At 42.0% G+C, this 20,697-nt stretch overlaps 1 protein-coding gene across 4 annotated transcripts; it reads right to left on the bottom strand.

Annotated features, from left to right (window-relative positions):
• Positions 1-824: 824 nt before the first annotated feature.
• Positions 825-19,194, bottom strand: LOC111962321 (gigaxonin). Of its 4 annotated transcripts, none has more exons than XM_070443002.1 (12): positions 19,170-19,194; positions 13,813-14,010; positions 13,338-13,452; positions 12,737-13,087; positions 12,288-12,508; positions 11,753-11,874; positions 9,903-10,015; positions 8,503-8,652; positions 8,268-8,404; positions 4,803-4,937; positions 2,954-3,063; positions 825-2,825 (listed from the first exon to the last, which is right to left on the bottom strand). In XM_070443002.1, the coding sequence occupies exons 2-12, from the start codon at positions 14,001-14,003 to the stop codon at positions 2,644-2,646; spliced, it is 1,827 nt and encodes a 608-aa protein (XP_070299103.1). In that variant the 5' UTR covers positions 14,004-14,010; positions 19,170-19,194; the 3' UTR covers positions 825-2,643. The 4 variants fall into 4 exon arrangements, with proteins under 4 accessions (XP_070299103.1, XP_023841095.1, XP_023841096.1 ...); XM_023985327.2 differs by lacking the exon at positions 19,170-19,194 and adding an exon at positions 14,400-14,677; XM_023985328.1 differs by lacking the exon at positions 19,170-19,194 and adding an exon at positions 14,304-14,383.
• Positions 19,195-20,697: the final 1,503 nt, after the last annotated feature.

Genomic DNA, 20,697 nt, shown 5'->3' on the forward strand with positions numbered 1-20,697 from the left:
GGCAGTTCAGTGGGCAGTGCTCCCAGCTGAATCCCAGCCTAAATCCTGTGTGTCCAAACTGCGGCAGAAGCAGTAGTCTCTCAGGGCTCAGTTTAACATTAGCCATTCGGTGTTGAGTCACAAGACTATAGTTAAATTGAGAAAGTCATGAGAGCGGCTTGGTTAACTCCATCCTGATTATCTTCAGTAAACCTGTTGTGTTAATCCAATGCTTGCCCCYCATCTAAGACACACACAGTTATAAGTCAACAGTGTCACTGAATGTGTAACGGATTCTCTTGGTAAACTGTTTCCGAGAGATTAAAACAATAACCCAAATATAATGGATTAYCTGAGGAATACCTCTTCAGTTTCTCCCGAATCCTCTGAAACATAAAAACAAAACTCCCAACACCCTGAATGCTACTTGATTTAAACCACTTGAACCAGGGATGAAGTCACAGACTTTAGCCCAAACAACTACCTCTTCCCCTACTGTATTTATTTATTTTGCTCCTTTGCACCCCATTATTTCTATCTCTACTTTGCACATTCTTCCACTGCAAATCTACCATTCCAGTGTTTTACTTGCTATATTGTATTTACTTTGCCACCATAGCCTTTTTTTTCACCTTTACCTCCCTTATCTCACATTGTATATAGACTTATTTTCCTACTGTATTATTGACGATGTTTTGTTTATTCCATGTGTAACTCTGTGTTGTTGTATGTGTCGAACTGCTTAGCTTTATCTTGGCCAGGTCGCAATTGTAAATGAGAACTTGTTCTCAACTTGCCTACCTGGTTAAATAAAGGTGAAATAAATAAATAMAAATAAACAGAGGAATAACTACTGAATTAGCCAGTGTTGTTTAATCCATCTCGTTAAACTGAAGACACTCATGATTGAGCTCTTTCCATGACACCTTCCTTGCTACACCACAGAATTGAATACAAAAATACAAACAGATTTGAATTCATGCTCCTCTCACATCCCAACTTTAGTTAACCACTTGATGGTACTATTGCAGAATTCCTAGAAGAACAATGCATAAAGCGCATATCACAGTGTTCTGATAGTTACACAATGGGTGAATGTTTTGTGAAAGCACTGTTTGGACCACTAGAATGCAGATAGTCTTTAGTGTAAACTGTGAGAGTGACATTATGGAATGTTAAGTATCTCAGCAATACACTAACATGCTGCAAGTATACAGTGTTGTGTAAATTGTGATACCTGTTCTTACATTTGTTCTTGGTGCTTTTCAGAGGTGTCCTGAGCTCTGTTGGCTTCATAAAGGCGTGTGAATGCATTTTTCTGTGAGTTCTGTAGCGTGTGAGACGAGTTTCCCTTCAAATGGGATGGACAGCAACAGCTGTAACTCACACAGAATAAATGGGGTCAACAGATGACAAAAAAAAAAGTCATCCACACTGACTGGAAAGCCAGTTCAAAAGTCATCAGCAAAATACATCCAGCAACTTAAGAGTGACACCAGTAACTCTAAATCCATTTCTGGCCCACACCGTGCCTAGAGTGCTTGGTTAAGGGGAAACCAATGGCAGGAAGGGGCTTAACTCAGCTTTACATTCACTAAACACGCACGTCCCAAAGAGATTTCACTTAAGATACAGTAACGTTATATAAAACCTGTTACCATTTCAATACAGAGTAAGCTCCAGCTTCTAGCATTACTCATTCAAAGCTGTCTATTTAAAAACAGTCTATTTTAAGTTAAGTTTGTGGGTAAAGACGACATTTTGCTTATTTTATAGGCTACAAGTCCCTTAGCTAAGGGAACAAGTAAAACCACATCTGTTCTTTTAGAAGTTTCCTCGTGTAGCTCTAGTTGTCATGATAAACCAGAAAAATTGCCACCAACCAAACCCACCACCGAGGAYATTTTACTGATATCGATAAGTAGTCTATACTAAAGAAATGTGACGTTTGAAACAAAATAAGGCTGCTAATATGGGCGAATGCTAACAGGACAAGTGATAACTACTACTTTGAGTGTTGTACCTAAGGATAATGTAAAAAGTAACTGATGCACATTAACGTTATACATTTATCAAATCGTTATCGTGACAACTCAGTCACAATATATTTATGGATTTGTCCATATCGCCCAGGTCTATTCAAAGGCCACGAATCCCTTAGCTACTATAAAGTAACAACGAAAATGGCATGTCTCTAGTTGTCATTCAGCGACTCATCTTTAACAACAACAAAAAAATGCAGTGTTAGACATGGGTATAGATTTTCCTTAAAAATGACCACCTGTGCTACAATAAATGACAGTACTCCTGCATTCTTGCTTTTCTCCCCTTAAAATTTGTTTTAAATTCTTTAAAACCCACCAAGCAGCAGCAAGAACATAGTAAACAAAAAACAATGGGTAAATGGTCAGTAAAACGTATTTACAAATCATACCCATTGTTAAATTGCATATGAAATAACATGTTTAAAAAGCCATCCCTCTTCAAGCAAGTACCCACACATAGAATAATACCCTGATGGAACCTAAGAAAGCCACCAAAATATGCAGATAAATACTCCAAACGTCCCCTTTGGACATCCCTTCAACCTCCATTCTCATGTTCCATTGCTGTGCCCATAGCCAATGTGTGAGTGTGGAGACGGAGCTCCTTTAGGTGCTCTATCTAGGAGGACGGGACCCTGAGTCTAAACAGGCCCTGCTTCAGCTGCAGACGGAACAGTTTGCAGTTAGCGATGCGCAGGGCTGCACAACCAGTCTTGCACAGATCAGATGTCAGCATGGGCTTGGTGCGGTGCCACGTCCCCGAGCTGCGACGGAATTCTCTCACATAGTCATAGGTTGTACCTGCGCAGAGACACACAGACCTTTAGAGATCGATGTATACATTACACAGTGCACGCATACAGTAAGATGTATTTGCCAATGCTTGCCAAGTAGTGGTAATTTACTTCAAGAGTCTGCCTTTAACTCACCAGTGTCTAAGTCTCCCACCACATAGATGCTGGCACCAATGGGAACAGCTCCATACACAAAAGAGGAACTGGTCTGAACACAGAGAGTCTGGTCATCAAGGTACATCCATCTGGACAGAGCGTGGTTGGGAAAATAAACACAAGATTTTTGATYAACTACAAATACAGTAAACAGAGACCACATACATACAGTTGAAGTCRGAAGTTTACATACACCTTAGCCAAATACATTTAAACTCAGTTTCACAATTCCTGACATTTAATCATAGTACAAATTCCCTGTCTTAGGTCAGTTAGGATCACCACTTATTTTAAGAATGTGAAATGTCAGAATAATAGTAGAGAGACTTATTTATTTCAGCTTGTATTCCCAGTGGGTCAGAAGTTTACATACACTCAATTAGTATTTGATAGCATTGCCTTTAAATTGTTTAACTTGGGTCAAACGTTTTGGGTAGCCTTCCACAAGCTTCTCACAATAAGTTGGGTGAATTTTGGCCCATTCCTCCTGACAGAGCTGCTGTAACTGAGTCAGGTTTGTAGGCCTCCTTGCTCGCACACGCTTTTTCAGTTCTGCCCACAAATGTTCTATAGGATTGAGGTCAGGGCTTTGTGATGGCCACTCCAATACCTTGACTTTGTTGATTTGAGCCATTTTGCTACAACTTTGGATAATGCTTGGGTCATTGTCCATTTGGAAGACCCATTTGCGACCAAGCTTTAACTTCGTGACTGATGTTTGAAGATGTTTGCTTCAATATATCCACATAATTTTCCTCCCTCATGAATGCCATCTATTTTGTGAAGTGCACACCAGTCCCCTTGTGTAACCGATGTGAAATGGCTATCTAGTTAGCGGTGGTGCACCTAAATAGCCTTCAATCGTAGACGTCACTGCTGCTGAGAACCCTTGAAGTAGTGGTTCCCCTTGCTCTGCAAGGGCCGCGGCTTTTGTGGACGATGGGTAACGATGCTTCGTGGGTGACTGTTGTTGATGTGTGCAGAGGGTCCCTGGTTCGCCCCGGGGCGAGGGGACCGGACTAAAGTTATACTGTTACACCTGCAGCAAGCCACCCCACAACATGATGCCTGCATCCCTGTGCTTCACGGTTGGGATGGTGTTCTTCGGCTTGCAAGCTCCCCCTTTTTCTCCAAAATAACGATGGTCATTATGACCAAACAGTCCCTTCTTGTTTCATCAGACAGAGGATTTTCTCCAAAAATACGATCTTTGTCCCCATGTGCAGCTTGCAAACCGTACGTCTGGCTTTTTTATGGCGGTTCTAGAGCAGTGGCTTCTTCCTGCTGAGGCGGCCTTTCAGGTTATGTCGATTTTATAGGACGTCGTTTTACTGTGGATATAGATACTTTTTGTAACCTGTTTCCCCAGCTATCGTCACATCCAAGATCCTTGCTAGTTGGTTTCTGGTGATTGATTTGCACTTCTCGCACCAAAGTACGTTAAGCTCTAGGAGACATCATTTTCTGGACTTTTCCAAGCTGTTTAATGGCACAGTCAACTTAGTGTATGTAAACTTCTGACCCACTGGAATTGTGATACAGTGAATTATAAGTGAAATAATGTGTCTAAACAATTGTTGAAAAGATTACTTGTGTCATGCACAAAGTAAATGTCCTAACCGACTTGCCAAAACTATAGTTTGTTAACAAGAAAATTGTGGAGTGGTTGAAAATGAGTTTTAATGACTCCAACCTAAGTGTATGTACACTTCCAACTTCAACTGTACATACATCTTTAGGTAACAAGGATACACCCAGTCCAACACATTCTGGCTAAAGCATAAATTCAAATAAGTACTTGTTCAAAGTAACAAGCCCTATTATTGACCTTTTCATCTCATCATGGAAAAACTCAGACTTGCAGGTGGTCATGGTGCTGGATTCTGGGTTGTCTGAGTCACGGCTCCTCACGCCTCCAAACACATAGAGTTCCTGACCCACACCACATGCCACTGAGCCAAACCTGAAGGCAGAGACATTCACACCATAACATCAGGGGTCACTTAATGAGAACATATCAATAGCAACACCAACAGTAAACATATCCATCACAGGACATTTCTTCATAAATGTTCCATCTAAATGTGGACAATAACGGTGTATTCTATTCTAAAGTCAAACCTGACACACGTAAAGTATTAATCCCATGTTTCATGAGCTGAAAAAAAAAAAAGATGCAACATTTCTCCATACGCTAGGCTTATAGGCTTATTTCTCTCAAATTTGTTTACGTCCCTGTTTTTGAGCATTTCTCTTTTGCCAAGATAATCCATCCACCTGACAGGTGTGGTATATCAAGAAGGTGCAACTTGTGCTGGGGACAATAAAAGGCCACTAAAATGTGCAGTTTTGTCACACCACACAATGTTACAATTGGTATGCCGACTGCAGGAATGTCCATCAGAGCTGTTGCCAGAGAATTTGTTTATTTTTCTACCATAAGTCACCACCATCATTTCACAGAATTTGGCAGTACGTCCAACTGGCCTCACAACCGCAGACCACGTGAATGGCGTCGTGAGTGCGAGAGGTTTGTCCCATGGTGGCGGTGGGGTTATGGTATGGGCATGCATAAGCTACGGATAACGAACACAATTGCACAGAGATACCGTGATGATATTCTGAGGCCCATTGTCATCCCATTCATTCGCCGCCATCACCTCATGTTTCAGCATGATAATGCACGGCCCCTTGTCGCAAGGATCTGTACACAATTCCTGGTTGCTGAAAATGTCCCAATTCTTCCATGGCCTGCATACTCAGACATGTCACCCATTGAGGATCAATTTTAGAATAARGCTGTACCATAAAACACTTCACTTTATCCATAATGTTAAGTGCTATCTGAATGCACACGTTGAAAAGTTTGGGGTCACAAAAAAATAAGTTTTCCAAACAAGTACTTTTTTCAGAAATACAGTGTAGACATTGTTAATGTTGTAAATGACTATTATTAGCTGGAAACGGCTGATTTTTAATGCAATATCTACATAGGCGTACAGAGGCCCATTATCAGCAACTATCACTCCTGTGTTCCAATGACACGTTGCGTTAGCTAATCCAAATAATTTTTAAATGCTAATTGATCTTTAGAAAACCCTTTTGCAATTATGTTAGCACAGCTGAAAACGGTTGTGCTGATTAAGGAAGCAATAAAACTGGCCTTCTTTAGACTAGTTGACTAGCATTAGCATTTCTGGGTTCGATTACAGGCTCAAAATGGCCATAAACAAAGACTTTCTTCTRAAATTCGTCAGTGTATTCTTGTTCTGAGAAATGAAGGCTATTCCACTCGAGAAATTGCCAAGAAACTGAAGATCTCGTACAATGCTGTGTACTACTCCCTTCACAGAACAGCGCAAACTGTCTCTAACCAGAATAGAAAGAGGAGTGGGAGGCCCCAGTGCACAACTGAGCAAGAGGACAAGTACATTAGAGTGTCTAGTTTGACAAACAGACGCCTCACAAGTCCGCAACTTGCAGCTTCATTAAATAGTACCCGCAAAACACCAGTCTCAACGTCAACAATGAAGAGGCGACTCCAGGATGCTGGCCTTCTAGGCAGAGTTCCTCTGTCCAGTGTCTGTGGTCTTTTGCCCATCTTAATCTTTTCTTTTTATTGGCCAGTCTGAGATATGGCTTTTTCTTTGCAACTCTGCTTAGAAGGCCAGCATCCCAGAGTCGCCTCTTCACTGTTGACGTTGAGACTGGTGTTTTGCGGGTACTATTTAATGAAGCTGCCAGTTGAGGACTAGAGGCATTTCTAAGTGACCCCAAACTTTAAAATGTTAGTGAGAGTGTGTGTGGATACACACACACCTACTCATTCCAGGGTTTCTTTATTTAGTCCAATTTATACATTGTAGAATAATAGTGAAGACATCAAAACTATGAAATAACACATGTAGTAACCAAAGAAGTGTTAAATCAAAGTATATTTTAGATTCTTCAAAGTAGCCACCCTTTGCCTTGAAGACAGCTTTGCACACTCKAAGCATTCTCTCAACCAGCTTCATGAGGTAGTCACCTGGAATGCAGTAACAGGTGTGCCTTGTTAATTTGTGGAACTGCTTTCCTTCTTAATGCGTTTGAGCCAATCAGTTGTGTTGTGACGTGACACGGTATCTGTGGTATACAGAAGATAGGGCTATTTGGTAAAAGATCAAGTCCATATTATGGCAAGAACAGCTCAAATAAGCAACGAGAAATGACAGCCCATCAATACTTTAAGACATGAAGGTCAGTCAACACAGAACATTTAATGAACTTTGAGCGTTTCTTCAAGTGCAGTCGCAAAAACCCATCAATCGCTATGATGAAACTGGTGCTCATGAGGACCGCCACAGGAACCGAAGATCCGGTTACCTCTGCTGTAGAGGTTAAGTTCATTGGAGTTACCAGCCTCAGAAATTGTAGCCCAAATAAATGCTTCAGAGTTCATGTAACAGACATCTCAACATCAACTGTTAAGAGGAGACTGCGTGAATCAGGCCTTCATGGTCGAATTGCTGCAAAGAAACCACTACTAAAGGACACCAATAAGAAGAGAGACTTGCTTGGGCCAAGAAATATGAGCAATGGACATGAGACYGGTGGAATTCTGTCCTTTCTTCTGATGAGTCCAAAGTTGAGATTTTTGGTTCCAACCGTTGTCTTTGTGAGACGCAGAGTAGGTGAACAGATGATCGCCGCATGTGTGGTTCCCACCATGAAGCATGGAGGGGATGGTGTAATGGTGTGGGGATGCTTTGCTGGTGACACTGTCAGTGATTTATTTAGAATTCAAGGCACACTTAACCAGCATGGCTACCACAGCATTCTGCAGCTATACACCATCTCATCTGGTTTGCGCATAGTGGGACTATTATTTGTTTTTCAACAGGACAATGATCCAACACAACCCTCYAGGCTGTGTAAGGGCTATTTGACAACAGAGAGTGATGGCATGCTGCATCAGAAGACCTGGCCTCCACAATCACCCGACCTCAACCCAATTGAAATGTGTTGGATAGCAGAGTGAAGGAAAAGCAGCCAACAAGTGCTCAGCATATGTGGGAACTCCTTCAAGACTGTTGGAAAGGCATTCCAGGTGAAGCTGGTTGAGATAATGCCAAGAGTATGCAAAGCTGTCATCAAGGCAAAGGGTGGCTACTTTGAATTCTCTCAAAGATATTTAGATAAAAACATTTTTTTAAATGTTACTACATGATTCCATAGTTTGATAATGTAATAATGTGTGTCCAAACTTTTGACAGGAACTTTTTTTATTTTAACTACTGAGTCGATTCTGTACCTTCTCTCTTTCAAAGGGCAGATTGCAGTCCACTGCTTGGTCTTTGGATCATAGCATTCTACTGAGTCATACAGCTTTCCATATGACCCACCACCCATGGCATAGATCTTCTTTTTCATGGTGGCATAGCAGCCAATCTGAGGAGAGGAGAGATCGTTGGGCAAGTGGTGAGCGATTTGGAGAGGTTGCAATTTGTGAATGTGTTTATAGTAAGSTGGAAGTGCTCATGTCTCACCTTGCGGACCATTGTCATGCTGGTTTGGGTTGTCCAGGTGTTAAAGTGAGGGTCAAAAACCTCCACAGTCAGGAGCTCTATGTCCTCATCCTCTCCTCCCAAAACATAGATCATCCCATCCAGCTCTGCAACACCAAAGTTCTGCCTCGCCTGACCAAACAAAGAGCAGAAGCCTTTAATAATACTGGGCAATATYGACCCCTGGTGGCATTACTCAGAACGATAACGCGTTAGAAGGATAGATAAGAACATAAAACATGGCTACCAGTGAGTAGCCTATACAAGTAAAAAGGATACATGGAACGTTTGATAGATTAAATTACTTGGTTCAGTGAAAGACATTTGGTCTATATAACCAATTGAAGTAATAACTTCAAAATGACATCACTTGAAATGTCTATGAAACAAGTGGGTTGAATGTTGCTACTGACAGGTTGGAAGGATTGCAAAGAAAAAAAAGTTGCAGTTTCTATGTTGTGTGCAGTATTATACAACGGGTGGGTCCAATCCTGAATGCCGATTGGTTAAAACCGCATTCCAGAAGGTGTCAATTCCACAAGTTACCACAGGCTAAATCTATGACGTTAAAATTCCTATTTACTTTGTTCCATCTGACTGCGCAATCCACGGTTTCATCAGCCCAGTCAGGCAATTTATAAACTTAATCTCCACTATAAAAAGCATCTAGACATTCTCACATTTCTTTTATACTAACATTTAGTTTTCAACAGCGGAGATTTGTATAAACCTTACCGTCTGCCTCCGACATTTGCAACATTGTTTCAATATTCAAATTTGATCTCCAGCTATCCTATAGTAATGAACGTGTCGGGAGTCGGGATGAGCCAGACAGGCAGCGTTTCTCAGCCAGTCGAAATCATGAATCAGCTGGCATCATTCTTATGGATGTGTCCAAATAAATGTCACTAGAAAACAGCTTGCAGAAATGCAAATGAAGCTACTATTGTTATTCTGGCTACACTGTTTGACATGACTAAGTTAGCCAGCAAGCGAGGGATAAGAACGTTGCCAGCCAGTATGGCAATGGAACATTTAGAAGGGACAACTGGGTTGCGTTCATAGATACAGAATAAAAAGACTGAAAGACTATGTCACGTCTATGGCAAACGAACAACCAGCCGGCTTAGGTAGCAACCCTAGATGTGTGTCGGAACTATATCTTGTGGAAGGATGAAATAGCATGAATAAAACCAACATATGAAAATACGTCAATCATTATATGAATATGTTGGTAATTCCATTGTATAAAAAAGTGATAATGCGCTCAAAGCCAGTGTTGAGGATATTGGCATGGTTTGCCGGCCCTCGACAAAACACCACCAGTGCCAATATATCCTCCAAACACCGGCTTCGAGGGCATTATCAATTAAGTAGAATACCTGTTTCATGGAAGGAATGGGGGTCCAGGTGTTTGTGTCTGGGTCATATTTCTCCCCACTGCTCAGGACCATCTTAGTTTCATCCATACCACCCATCACAAAGAGGTAGCCCTCTGAGAGGACAAAGAATGGTGTTAATTCATGGTTGATCCCTTACACTGGGATGGGTTTGACTTACATGAGAATTGTGGGATCCATAATTAAACTGCCATGAAGACTGCACTGTGTATACGTACAGTACCAGTCAAGACTGGACACACCTACTCATTTTTTATTTTTACAATTTTCTACATTGTAGAATAGTGAAGACATCAAAACTATGAAATAACACACAAAAATATAAAACGCAACATGTAAAGTATTAGTCCCATGGTTCATGAGCTGAAATAAAAGATCCCCAGAATTTCCCACAAGCACAAAAGGCTAATTTCTCACATTTTGTGCACAACTGTATTATACATCCCTGTTAGTGAGCATTTATCCTTTGCCAAGATAATCCATCCACCTTGATAGGTGTGGCATATCAAGAAGCTGATTAAAACAGCATGATCATTACACAGGTGCAACTTGTGCTGGGGACAATAAAAGGCCACTAAAATGTGCAGTTGTCACAACACAATGCCACAGACGTCTCAAATGTTGAGGGAGTGTGCAATTGGCATGCCGACTGCAGGAATGTCCACCAGAGCTGTTGCCAGAGAATTTAATGTTTATTTCTCTATCATAAGCCACCTCCAACATCATTTTACAAAATTTGACAGTACGTCCAACCGGCCTCACAACCGCATGTATGGAGTTGTGCGTGCGAGAGGTTTTGTGATGTCAACGTTGTGATTAGTGTCCCTTGGTGGCAGTAGGGTTATGGTATGGGCAGGCATAATCTATGGATAACGAACAATTGCATTTTATCGATGGCAATTTGAATGCACAAAGATACCTTGACGAGATCTTGAGACCCATTAGTTTTGATGTCTTCACAACTGTTCAGAGGAGACTGCATGAGTCAGGCCTTCATGGTCGAATTGCTGCATAGAAACCACTACTAAAGGACACCAATAATAAGAAGAGACTTGCTTAAGCCAAGAAACACGAGCAATGGACATTAAGCAGGTGGAAATATGTCCTTTGGTCTGATGAGTCCAAATTTGAGATTTTTGGTTCCAACCGCCGTGTCTGTGAGACGCAGAGTAGGTGAACAGATCATCTCTGCATGTTTGGTTCCCACCGTGATGCATGGAGGAGGAGGTGTAATGGTGCTTTGCTGGTGACAATGTTGGTGATTTATTTAGAATTCAAGGCACACTTAATCAGCATGGATACCACAGCATTCTGCAGTGATACACCCTCTGATTAGCGCTTTGTGGGACGATCATTTGTTTTTCAACAGGACAAGGACCCAACACACCTCCAGTCTGTGTAAGGGCTATTTGACCAAGGAGAGTGATGGAGTGCTGCATCAGATGACCTGGCCTCAACCCAATTGAGATGGCTTGGGATGAGTTGGAATGCAGAGTGAAGGAAAAGCAGCCAACAAGTGCTCAGCATGTGGGAACTCCTTCAAGACTTTTGGAAAAGCATTTCAGTTGAAGATGGTTGAGAGAATGCCAAGAGTGTGCAAAGCTATCAAAGGCAAAGAGTGGCTACTTTGAAGAAACTCAAATATATTTTGATTTGTTTAACACTTTTTTGGTTACTATATGATTGCATGTGTTATTTCATAGTTTTGAAATCTTCATTATTCTAAAATGTAGAAAATAGTAAAAATAAAGAAAAACCCTTGAATGAGTAGGTGTGTCCAAACTTTTGACTGGTACTGTAAAAATAAAACTAGGTCTGGATTCAATACCAACCTGCAGCCAGCACCCCATGCCCTATTCGGCCAATGCTCATTGGCTCCAGCTCGATCCACAGCTGACGGTTTGGATCATAGAGTGGACACATGCAGCGTGCCATGGCTGACGGCTTCCTCGTTCTAAACAGGAACCAGAGAACAGGAAGTCAAGTGAGTTATATCCTGTTGGTTTTATCTGACACACTGGCTCCCTCTCTAACCTCATCCTCTCTGTGTCACCATAAAACAAACTTTACTTAGTTGTTTTACGTCTCCTCAAATCTCTTGGTATATCAACCACACTATTCTTACGGTCCTTAATAAATTCTCATCTTGCTTGTCATAACTTTCAGTTCTCTGAATGTTTTGCAAGAACTTCCAACTTCCATTGCAAACTGTTTGTCTAACAAGAATACGCACACAAAACCACAGCAATCTGCAAAATCAGAATTAATGCGTTACGGCCACATTGTATGATTCATATACACATTCAACAGAATATAGACATCTTACGCCTGGATATCCTCCCAGAGTAAGAGTCAGCAAATACTCACCCTCTCTCCTCCCCCCCTACAGTGACGATGCACTCCGAGTAGCCACGAGGTTTGAAGGCGGCTAGTAGAGCCTCGCCCTGCAGTGCAGCACCCCCCAGTGGAGCGTTGCAGTACTCCCTGATCACCTCCCTCATCAAGGGCTCTCCCAACACCTGCTCCCTCAGGTAACCTTGGTCCAGGCCCTGGATCCACACTGATGACATCGCCTCTTTCATGTGCACCTGAGGGAGGATCAGAAATAGGTTACCCGGGATGAGCTGAGAGGCCAATAGTAATGGATAGGCAAATAGTGTGCGAAAAACAGTCCTTCAAATGATGTAGTATTCTCTGAACATAATTGTAGTTGTAATTCTACTTTTGTAGCCATCGAATACTACAGAGGTTGTTTTCTGACAGACAGAAACAAGGGCAGAACCCCCACACCCCTAGTAGTAAAACAAGGTCCTCACCCTCCGTTCCTCCAGGTCATGACCGAGCCAGCGCACCACAGCCTCCAGGACATGCTTCTCATTGCCCACGTTGAGCTTCTCCATGGACAGGATCTCACACAGCCGGTCTGGGGGCAACTCCCTGAACTCGTCCGTGGCAGCCACATCACGGAAATGTGTCTGGAGGAAGTCTGTGGCAACATGGTGAACATGGTGCAGACAGTAATGTAGAGAGAAGAGCCGGATCCCAATGCAGTTCTCTGCAGCAATGCAGCTCTCTAGGAACTGGCAGCACAGGGACTTCAAGTCTGTCAGAAGCAGCAGGTCAGCAGCCTGGACCATGTCCTGAATGGTGTCCTCACTCAGACTGATCTACACACAGATAACAATGAGCAGGATGGAAGGAGGAGTGTAAGATCAGGGTTGTTCAAGTAGGGAACATAAGATTCAAAAACTGTAAGCTACAAATAGGAATATGGATTCCCTCAAGAGTTAGGAAGTACAGGACAATATTGTTATAGGCAATTTAAAAGCCAGTAAAATAATCCCATTTATGTTCACATTATTCTAGTCCCATTTACACATTATTCTAGGCCCATTTACAGTATTGCACACTACTCACCTCCCCACTAAAGATGTAGTCCAGGATCTGCTTCATGATAGTGACAGAGATTCCCTGAAGCTCAATGGTGTACATGGATCCATCTTCCTTTGGAGGGTTGTAGTTCAGTTTTGTTCTATGGAATATGTCAAAATACGGTATGTGTCGCATTCTAGTATTTCTTAATTCCTTTTTGTTTTGAGTGTATTGTTAGGTATTACTGCACTGTTGGAGCTAGGAACATAAGCATTTCTCTACACCCGCGGTAATGTCTGCAAAATATGTGTACTCAACCAATAAAATTTGATCAGCATGACAGGAAAAATAACTGACAGTCTACCAGCATCGAGTGGGACACAGCGGGAGACACCCTGTTGACAGCTGGAAACAATGTCACATCCCCAGCCTTATCAAAGTTATAATAACCATGGAATGGATTTCATCCATTGCAACAGTTCTGCTTGCGACAAAGGTAAAGCAAGACATATCTGATTACCTGATGTATGGACTAGCCGCAGCCAAAATGTTTTTCTGGACTGGAATCTKTTCCCCGTCCAGTACTAACACTGCGTCTTGGAAACATTGTTCTTGCCAAAAGGAGCGAAGGGCCTTGAGAAGTTTCTGAGAGTGTTGAGGGTCTGACACCACCGAACCTGCAACGCTAACCTCGGACTCCGTACTGGACATTGTGTTCCTACAGAGAAAAAAACATGTCATTAGCACACCATCCCGGCTTGCGAACTAGGAATAAAGCAATTTATCATGCCAGAGTTACCTTCAGGCAGAATTAGCCTACGTAGGCTAGGCTAACGTCAGCATGCAAAATTAGCCAGTTGCCTATAAGAAATTATTGAACTGGAATTTGGGCTGAATATTATGTGACATAGGTAGTTAATTATCTAACGTTATACTTGGCAGGGTCAAACATTTCAATACAACCACACAGGCTCATGTGACATTCATAACCATAATAGTACGCTACTTTACCTAACTCGCTATCTAACTAGATATAAACAAATAACAGGGAGCGTCCCAAATGGAATGACATAGTCATTGGCTTCGTCCCACTTCACTGTAGCCTACCTTGCATGGGCCACACTAGACACAAGTCAGAAGCAGAAAGGGAGGTAAATGTTTGTTTTTTTAAGACGCGTTTAGCACACTTTTTCCATTTTGAAAGTCAGGCTCCGTTAAAATACTTTTACAGTCCTTCCCCTGGAACAATCACAGATCTGAGAGAAATATGGATACGTGGCAACATTGTTTTCCGCTTTCATACAGTTTAGTGTATGCACGAGGAAAAAAGGGTGGATACATCTTCAAAGTAATCGAACACAGCCCCCATTGTGCTGTAATTTGGACACACRAATGTAACGCCCACAATCTCTACGTGATAWACGTCATTCTCCCGCGACTAAAGTKTTTTCTTTACTGGTTTATTATGTAGGACCAAACCTGTCATAATTATATAAATCAATAAAATCGACAAATGAATGAGCAAGGAAATACAAAAATACAAAAATTAAAACATTCTCTACATATCTGTATGTATTTTATTATTTATCTAATTATTAAAACTTTCATTTTTAGTCATTTCTGTATTTCTTACTCTAATATGATAATGAGGGGGTGTTAATAAAACATCTGTGGGTGGTATCTAACACTTGAAAAACTAAAAGGAGAGCCGCACACTCTAGGAGCTCAGATGCAATAATTTAATGACCTAATATCCAACGTTGACAGACAAGCGGTCTTCATCAGGGTATAACACAGCATTGGTTGATCAATGGCACAGTGCCTTGCGCAATTGCTGTTGCACCCCCCTATGTGAAGCTAGCCACAATAGTAAAATTTGCAGTTCACGGCCATCCTACAATCTAAGCTTGATTCCCTCATTCTCACACAAATTATCAATGAACCTACCAGGTACAACCCCAAATCCGTAAACATGGGCACCCTCATAGATATCATCCTAACCAACTTGCTCTCCAAATACACCTCTGCTGTTTTCAACCAAGATCTCAGCGATCACTACCTCATTGCCTGCATCCGTAATGGGTCTGCGGTCAAACGACCACCCCTCATCACTGTCAAATGCTCCCTAAAACACTTCAGTGAGCAGGCCTTTCTAATCGACCTGGCCCGGGTATCCTGGAAGAATATTGACCTCATCCCGTCAGTAGAGGATGCCTGATTATTCTTTAAAAGTGCCTTCATCACCATCTTAAATAAGCCTGCCCCATTCAAAAAAGTTTAGAACCAGGAACAGATATAGCCCTTGGTTCACTCCAGACCTGACTGCCCTTGACCAGAACAAAAACATCCTGTGCCATACTGCATTAGCATCGAATAGCCCCAGTGATATGCAACTTTTCAGGRAAGTTAGCAACCAATATACACAGGCAGTTAGGAAAGTTAAGGCTAGCTTTTTCAAACAGAAATTTGCATCCTGTAGCACAAACTCAAAAAAGTTCTGGGACACTGTAAAGTCCATGGAGAATAAGAGCACCTCCTCCCAGCTGCCCACTGCACTGAGGCTAGGAAACACTCACCACCGATAAATCCACTATAATTGAGAATTTCAATAAGCATTTTTCTACGGCTGGCCATGCTTTCCACCTGGCTACCCCTACCCCAGTCAACTGCCCTGCACCCCCCACAGCAACTCACCCAAGCCTCCCCCATTTCTCCTTCACCAAAATCCAGATAGCTGATGTTCTGAAAGAATTGCAAAATCTGGACCCCTACAAATCAGCCGGGCTAGACAATCTGGACCCTCTCTTTCTAAAATTATCTGACGAAATTGTTGCAACCCCTAATATTAGCCTGTTCAGTCTCTCTTTCGTATCGTCTGAGATTCCCAAAGATTGGAAAGCTGCCGCGATCATCCCCCTCTTCAAAGGGGGAGACACTCTRGACCCAAACTGCTACAGACCTATATCTATCCTACCCTGCCTTTCTAAGGTCTTCGAAAGCCAAGTTAACAAACAGATCACCGACCATTTCGATTCCCACCGTACCTTCTCCGCTATGCAATCTGGTTTCAGAGCTGGTCATGGGTGCACCTCAGTCACGCTCAAGGTCCAAAACGATTTCATAACCGCCATCGATAAGACACATTACTGTGCAGCCGTATTCATCGACCTGGCCAAGGTTTTCGACTCTGTCAATCACCACATTCTTATCGGCAGACTCAACAGCCTTGGTTTCTCAAATGACTGCCTCGCTTGGTTCACCAACTACTTCTCTGATAGAGTTCAGTGTGTCAAATCGGAGGGCCTGTTGTCCGGACGTCTGGCAGTCTCTACGGGGGTACCACAGGGTTCAATTCTCGGGCCGACTCTCTTCTCTGTATACATCAATGATGTCGCTCTTGCTGCTGTTGATTCTCTGATCCACCTCTACGCAGACGACACCATTCTGTATACTTCTGGCCTTTCTTTGAACACTGTGTTAACTAACCTCCAGATGAGCTTCAATGCCATACAACTCTCCTTCCGTGGCCTCCAACTGCAAGTGAAACTAAATGCATGCTCTTCAACTGATCGCTGCCCGCACCTGCCCGCCCGTCCAACATCACTACTCTAGAAGGTTCTGAATTAGAATATGTGGACAACTTCAAATAGCTAGCTGTCTGGCTAGACTGTAAACTCTCCTTCCAGACTCACATTAAGCATCTCCAATCGAAAATGAAATCTAAAATCGGCTTCCTAATTCGCAACAAAGCATCCTTCACTCATGCTGCCAAACATACCCTCGTAAAACTGACCATCCTACCGATCCTCGACTTCGTCGATGTCATTTGCAAAATAGCCTCCAACACTCTACTTAACAAATTGGATGCAGTCTATCACAGTGCCATCCGTTTTGTCACCAAAGCCCCATATACTACCAACCACTGCGACCTGTACGCTCTCGTTGGCTGGCCCTCGCTTCATACTCGTCGCCAAACCCACTGGCTCCAGGTCATCTACATGTCTTTGCTAGGTAAAGCTCCACCTTATCTCAGCTCACTGGTCACCATAGCAGCACCCACCAATAGCACGCGCTCCAGCAGGTATATCTCACTGGTCACCCCCAAAGCCAATTCCCCCTTTGGCCGCCTTTCCTTCCAGTTCTTTGCTGCCAATGACTGGAACGAACTGCAAAAAAAAAGAATCACTGAAGCTGGAGACTCATATCTCACTAGCTTTAAGCACCAGCTGTCAGAGCAGCTCACAGATCACTGCACCTGTACATAGCCCATCTGTAAATAGCCCATCCAACTACCTCATCCCCATACTGTATTTATTTATCTTGCTCCTTTGCACCCCAGTATCTCTACTTGCACATCTTCCATTCCACTGTTGAATTGCTATATTGTAATTACTTYGCCACCATGGCCTATTTATTGCCTTACCTTCCTTATCTTACCTCATTTGCATACACTATATATAGACTTTTTCTACTGTATTATTGACTGTATGTTTGTTTATTCCATGTGTAACTCTGTGTTGTTGTATGTGTCAAACTGCTTTGCTTTATCTTGGCCAGGTCGCAGTTGTAAACGAGAACTTGTTCTCAACTAGCCTACCTGGTTAAATAAAGGTAATATATAAAAATATATAAATTGCTTGAAATGGATTGACATGGACACAAACAGATACAAATAGTGGAATCATAACATCATTGGACTAGATGCTTAACAAGTTCGGAATGTTGTTATAGCAATTCAACAAAATACAATGAGTTAATTTGACCAACAAAAAAATGTATCAGTTGAAAATCACACTCTGGATGTATTAAGACTTCAGAATTGCATTGGGGGCATGGTAAAGCCTTGCCTATGGATCTTGGGTCCATGAAATGTTCACAACTGTGAAGAGTTTACACAAATATTAACRTCTGGGCTCTTATTGCAGGACTTTAACTGTGGGAAATCGCCTCACTAGTCAGCCTATTGTACGTATTGAACATTCATATCGCAATGTACAGCTTTACCTATGGATCTTGGGTCCATGAAATGGGGTATCAGTAGAGAACACAACTGTGAAGTGTTTACACAAATATTAGCATCGTAACTCTTATTCCAGGACTTTGACACCACTGTGAAATGAGCCACATTAGCTCACCGGTCAACCTACTGTGTATTGAAGATTCATATTGCAATGTACAGCTTTACCTATGGATCTTGGGTACTGGAAATTGGGYATCAGCCTACTCAGTGACATCCAGAGAACACAACTGTGAAGAGTTTACAAATATTAGCGTTGTACTGTAGCTCATTTTGCAGGACTTTGACTGTGGGAAATCACATTGCAATATGAATSTTCAATTCACACAATAGGCTGAATAATGCGGCTCATAATCAATGTTCCCTCAATTTCTTTTAGGCACTGAGCAAATTTCAGGTCTGCTGAGAGCAAACTTGAACATTTGCACAGAATGTTTGACACTTCCATCACACATTTACTGTGAACACTGATGCTGTACCCACTTTAAGTTAGTTTTAACAGTGGCCAAGTACAGGCTACTGTGGCAGGCTACTGTGGCTATTTGATTATCTGGCCTACCAGAAAGGCTTACCATCTAAAATCATGGAGAAAAATGCATCCCATAACATTTTAACATGGAAATAGCTATTCTATCATTCAGCCTACAGTAGCAGAAAATGTGTGGGGTTCAATGTYGGTCTACATTCCATGAGACTTTTGAAAAAAACATGCAGGGTTCGACATTAACCTGTTCATTTACTTGTCCTTCAGACAAGGAGGTGACTGAAAATGTGTTGTTTGATGCAAGAAACCACTTTACAAAATACAATTGGAAACCACGTGTTTGATACCATACCACCTATTCCTCTCCAGCCATTACCATGAGCCCGTCCTYCCCAATTAAGGTGCCACCAACCTCCTGTGGGAAAACAAGGGTCTCTAACCCTGTTCCTGGAGCGCTACCCTTCTGTAGGTTTTCACCCCAACCTCAGTTGTAGCTAACCCGGTTCAGCTTATCAATCAGCTAATTATTAGAATCAGGTGTGCTAGATTAGGGTTGGACTGAAAACCTACCAAATGGTAGCTCTCCAGGAACAAGGTTGGAAAGCCATGATTTCGAGCCACCATAACATAAATATGGATATTTTCTATCAATCTTAGACATTTGTCTGTCCTTATGGATTCACAGGAGATAGGGCTCAGTAGCGTCAAACAGATGCTAGACATTCAGATCTCCAAAGAATRTTTATTTGTGTGTACACATGTTAACTCAAGAGAACTGGGTATTCAACAAGAATGTTATATGGTAAAAGTAACATACAAAAAAAATAGTATKAACAGTGTTGTTCAGTGTGTCTCAGGTGTAGAGACGCACAAGTGCAGAGAACAGTAGCTACAGATTGTTACACCAGATAATGTTATTTACCCAAAGATGTTTTCTGACATCTTGTCTATTTTAAGTCTTCTCTCATTGATCGAGACAGGTGGGTGTCCGCCCCAAAGTTCTGCATGTCATGATGACAGACAGCCACCTCGATCAATGAGAAGACTTGAAATAGACATATTGTTGGATTACTTYATGGAGCAAAAAAAGTATTTATTTAAATAACGGATCATTTTGTAAATTCAAACTGACCCCCTGCAACTGGATACAGACATTTTATAAGACTCATGTTTCCCCAAATCAAGGACGAAGACGGCATTGCTAAGGTGGGTGGAAAATTCTGTGCTACAACACAGTGCTATATTCTGTGCTATATTACCTACAGTCGGAAGTTTACATACACCTTAGACAAATACATTTAAACTCCGTTTTTCACAATTCCTGACATTTAATCCTAGTAAAAATTCCCAGTCTTAGGTCAGTTAGGATCACCACTTATTTTAAGAATGTGAAATGTCAGAATAATAGTAGAGAATTATTTCAGATTTTATTTATTTCCTAACATTTCCAGTGGGTCAGAAGTTTACATGCACTCAATTAGTATTTGGTAGCATTGCCTTTAAATTGTTTAACTTGGGTCAAATGTTTTGGGTAGCCTTCCACAAGCTTCCCACAATAAGTTGGGGGAATTTTGGCCCATTCCTCCTGACAGAGCTTGTGTAACTGAGTCAGGTCTGTAGGCCTCCTTGCTCGCACACGCCTTTTCAGTTCTGCCCACAAATTTTCTATCGGATTGAGGTCAGGGCTTTGTGGTGGCCACTCCAATACCTTGAGTTTGTTGTCCTTAGGCCATTTTGCCACAACTTTGGAAGTATGCTTGGGGTCATTGTCCATTTGGAGACCCATTTGCGACCAAGCTTTAACTTTCCTGACTGATTTTGAGATGTTGCTTCAATATATCCACATAATTTGCACCAGTCCCTCCTGCAGCAAAGCACCCCCACAACATGATGCTACCACCCCC

This window comes from Salvelinus sp. IW2-2015, linkage group LG4q.1:29 (genome assembly GCF_002910315.2).
Source record: "Salvelinus sp. IW2-2015 linkage group LG4q.1:29, ASM291031v2, whole genome shotgun sequence".
Lineage (NCBI taxonomy): Eukaryota > Metazoa > Chordata > Actinopteri > Salmoniformes > Salmonidae > Salvelinus > Salvelinus sp. IW2-2015.